The sequence below is a fragment of the Triticum aestivum genome, chromosome 7B (assembly GCF_018294505.1).
Source record: "Triticum aestivum cultivar Chinese Spring chromosome 7B, IWGSC CS RefSeq v2.1, whole genome shotgun sequence".
Classification (NCBI taxonomy): Eukaryota; Viridiplantae; Streptophyta; class Magnoliopsida; order Poales; family Poaceae; genus Triticum; species Triticum aestivum.
This window is the reverse complement of record NC_057813.1, coordinates 540,158,997-540,162,776: the sequence shown is the minus strand read 5'-3', so window position 1 is coordinate 540,162,776 and position 3,780 is coordinate 540,158,997. Positions and strand designations below refer to the sequence as shown.

Genomic DNA, 3,780 nt, shown 5'->3' with positions numbered 1-3,780 from the left:
ACCATCTGTGCACCGTCTAGCAGCGAGAGATTCCTCCCATGGTGCACGTCGACATCTCCAGCTCCCCCGCCTGTCACCGTAAAGGACTCACCACACTGGCTCTCCTAACGCCTTGGTCTATTTGGTGCCACCGCAACTGTTGCATCTTCGATTGTGAGGCCCCCTCCGTTGCAAGGTTGATTGCGTCCATCCAAGACGAAGCCCGATCGTGGGCAAGAGCAGGAGCCCTAGGACTTAGATCGTTATTCGAGTAGTCTCCATTCTTTGTTCACGGGCTGAGCGACCCGTCACCAACACTCTGCAGCTTACTTCTTGCCTCATGTGCACAAGATAGTAAGCTTGCATCCCACCTCTCTCTTGTACTGTTTGTGCACTCTCCCTACATATCAATGAAAAGATACTCATTCTAACGTATTCGCGAAAAAAAAGCTATGGAAAAGTTTGAACCAGATACGCTGGAAAGCTACGGGACAACGGCAAAAACTGCAAAACGGCATTGACAAAAGCTGCAAGCGGCTACAGAAAAAGCTTCAATCGGAGGGCGTGCCAACAATGGTGCCAGCAACAAGGGTGTGGAGCAGCAGATGATGCTCGGGCGGCGTTGCGATCAATCGGTGGGAGAAGCTGTGACCGGGCGATGACAAAACTGCAAACCCCCACCCATTGGTGCGTCGAACGGCAAGCACGAGCAGCTTGAGGCCGACGCGGGTGGCCGACGAGGAAGAGGAGCAGCGGGATCGATTGACACACGCGGTTGGCGAGCATGGGAGGGCGAACACAAACGCCGGTGCTGCGAGCGACCAGCAAGCGAGGGTAGCCGCCTAACACGGGATTCCATTTATGCGTGTGTGCGTTGACAAATAGGGGTGAATCAAGACCTTTTCCTTTGCTTGGTTCCTTTAAATGAAATCGAAGGGGAACCCTCTTTTACTCAAAAAAATAAAATAAAAAAGATGAATAGGAGAGTGTTGCATTATTCAATCCTAGCCTCGTGCACGACCGACCGAAATTTGGGCCGACCGGCCGGGCGTACCGTTGCCCATCTAAGAACCATAACCGTCCCAGCAAGATTGTGATCTCGCTGATTGATTTTTTCTTTTGCGTGAGAAAAATTCAATCTATTGATCTTAATCATGAACAAAAGAGGTAGTAATATAAACTACAACCAATTTCATGGACCATCTAACGACAACTACAAGCACGGCAGCAAGCTGAAGGCGCGCCGCTGTCATCACCCCTCCGTCGCTAGAGCCAGACAAACCTAGTTATAGTAGACAGTTGGAAAGTCCTTGTACTAAAGCCTTATAGGACCAGCTGCACACCATAGCAACAAACATCATCGTTAAAGTGTTGAAGAAAACCATAGATCGGAAGGATCAAACCTGTAAACACTCAAACGAAGACGAACGAAGACCGGATCCAAAGAGAACCACTTAAGACCTTTTTCGATAAAGGATGGATTTTATTAGCTCAAAATGGAGTATCAAGTGGATACAAACACAATGAGCACACATCAAACATCTACATAAGTAGGATGCACGCAGCCAACACCAACGCACATAAAAAACACGCCACCAAATAGCAAAGTCACGTAAGACCAAAGTTATGCGTAGGCGATGGAAAAAGAAATAAAAAAGAGTTTTGCTAAGTCTCAGTCGACTGAGACTTGGTTATGTCACGGTCGATGCTACATTCATTCAATCTTGCGTGGAGATCTATGCAAAATTTTATTTCTAGCTTTTCTTTTTTCTGTTTATATACTATGTCACTTGACTAAGACTTGGTTAGATCTCAGTCGACTGAGATCTAGCCACACCCAATAAAAACCTCAAACAAATCAGATCCGTGATCTACAAACTACAACAATGACCATATCCGCACCAATCATCTCATGACAACACACAGACGACGAGAGCGATGCTATACACACAGGTCCACCGAAGACCTACACCGACCAAATCCCACGAGATTCGTCGAGGACACACCTCCACACGCCCTTCGACGATGCTAGACACACCATCAGAATAGGGTAGAACATGAAGACATTTTTCTTACCGAGGAAATCACCGCTGCCACACAACCCCGACCAAAATGATGAACCTAACAAGAACGACAACGGGGTCCCTCCCGTCGGCGAGGGGCCGATGTCCTCTACACCTCCATGGCCCAAAGGCCATCGAAGACAGGCGGACCGGCGGCGACGGACCGCGGACGGGAGGAGAAGGAAAGTCTGGAATCTTTTTCTTGTAGAGGAGGAAAGAGAAGTAGATTACATCTGGCTAGCTGATGGATTTATACATCTGTTTGATTCGCCAAAAAAAAAGAACAACTGTAGCACCAATCAACCAGCCAAAGAATTTTGAAGAGTTGAAAGAACAAACAAATTACATGCGTGAAATTCGACCAAAGTCACTCGCAATCACAAGTAGGTGACCCCGCCGGTGCAAAAAACTAAAGTGCACAAACAAAAATAGGACGCCATGATGATTCGTTGGTTCAGTGGTTGACGACCCTGCAGTTCCTCCTGATCTCTCCCTGGTAACCGGTCTTCACTTCAATGGCTCCCATCTTGACCATGGCCTTGTTGAACTTGGCCTCCCACTGCCCGGGAATGTTGGCACTGTCGCGAACCATCTGGGTCGTCGCCGGCGTGGCAAGAAGGGCGGCATCCGACGTGAACAGCACCTTGTGCGCCAGGACGTTCTTGTAGTACTGGTTGTCGAGCGCGTTGGGGGTCACCACGTCCTGGTTCACCGTGGGGTCGTTGGCCGGGCTTGGGCTGGCGGGGCATTGCCTCCTCAGCACGTTGGCAAAGCCAGTGTTGATGTCAGAGGGGACGGCCAGGCGGTCGGAGACGAAGGACGAGCAATGGGACACGCCAATGGTGTGGGCGCCAGAGAGCACGACCATGTCCTCCGCGGTGAGGCCCTTGGCGGCGAAGCTGGCGATGAGCTGGTCGAGGTTGAAGACCGGAGGCGGGAGGTTGTCCAGGGCCTCCGTGGAGTTGGAGACGCGGCCGTCGAGGCGGCCCGCCGGCATGTTGATCTTCATCGTCATCCTGGTGAGGAAGTAGGCGGCGTCACGGCCGGCGAAGGCGACGATGTCGGCGCATGAGACGACGCCGGGGCAGGCCTTCTCGACGGCGTCCTTGGCGGTGTCGATGACCTCGAAGCCGCGGAGGCTGGGGAAGTTGGGAGGGCTGAGCTTCTCCGGCTGCGGGTTGGCCGGCGTGGGGTCGAGGAGGACGGAGGCGTCGCACCCCTGCACGAAGCAGTCGTGGAAGAACATGCGGATGAGGCCGGCGCCGATGCCGGCGTTCTTGTAGACGAAGCGCTTCACCTCGTCCCTCACGATGGCCTCCACGCGGGGGCACGTCTTCTTGTAGTAGCCAACCTGCAAGCCATGGCACGCCGACGACAAGAGCAATGCGCATGTCAGCGCAACAGAAAGCTTAAGCCAGGCGGAAGCCATTGTCGCCTCAAGCTCTTAACTAAGTACCAGCCTGTGTAGTATCGGTATCGAGAGTGTGTGATTGACCGATCGCGATGAGAAGGCGATGAGATGTTGCTCCTAAGGTAGGACTATTTATACGTGCGTCGACAGATAGCTAGCCTGATTAATCGACGACATGCATTGGGGCGATAATTGGAGTAATGGCTGTTATGGAACATGGAGGCTGCTGGCCGGAGTCTAATTGCAGTACTGTTCTCTTTGTTTGTCCACTGAAATCGTCCTTTTCTTGTCTGGTTTGTCTTGATGGGGTATAAGCATGTTGTAGCC

The 3,780-nt window shown here is 51.7% G+C and overlaps 1 protein-coding gene across 1 annotated transcript; it reads right to left on the bottom strand.

The window, feature by feature from the left end:
- Positions 1-2,343: 2,343 nt before the first annotated feature.
- LOC123161762 (peroxidase 2-like) lies at positions 2,344-3,539 on the bottom strand. The gene has a single exon (XM_044579558.1). The coding sequence runs from the start codon at positions 3,469-3,471 to the stop codon at positions 2,497-2,499; it is 975 nt and encodes a 324-aa protein (XP_044435493.1). The 5' UTR covers positions 3,472-3,539; the 3' UTR covers positions 2,344-2,496.
- Between the last annotated feature and the right edge of the window lie 241 nt (positions 3,540-3,780).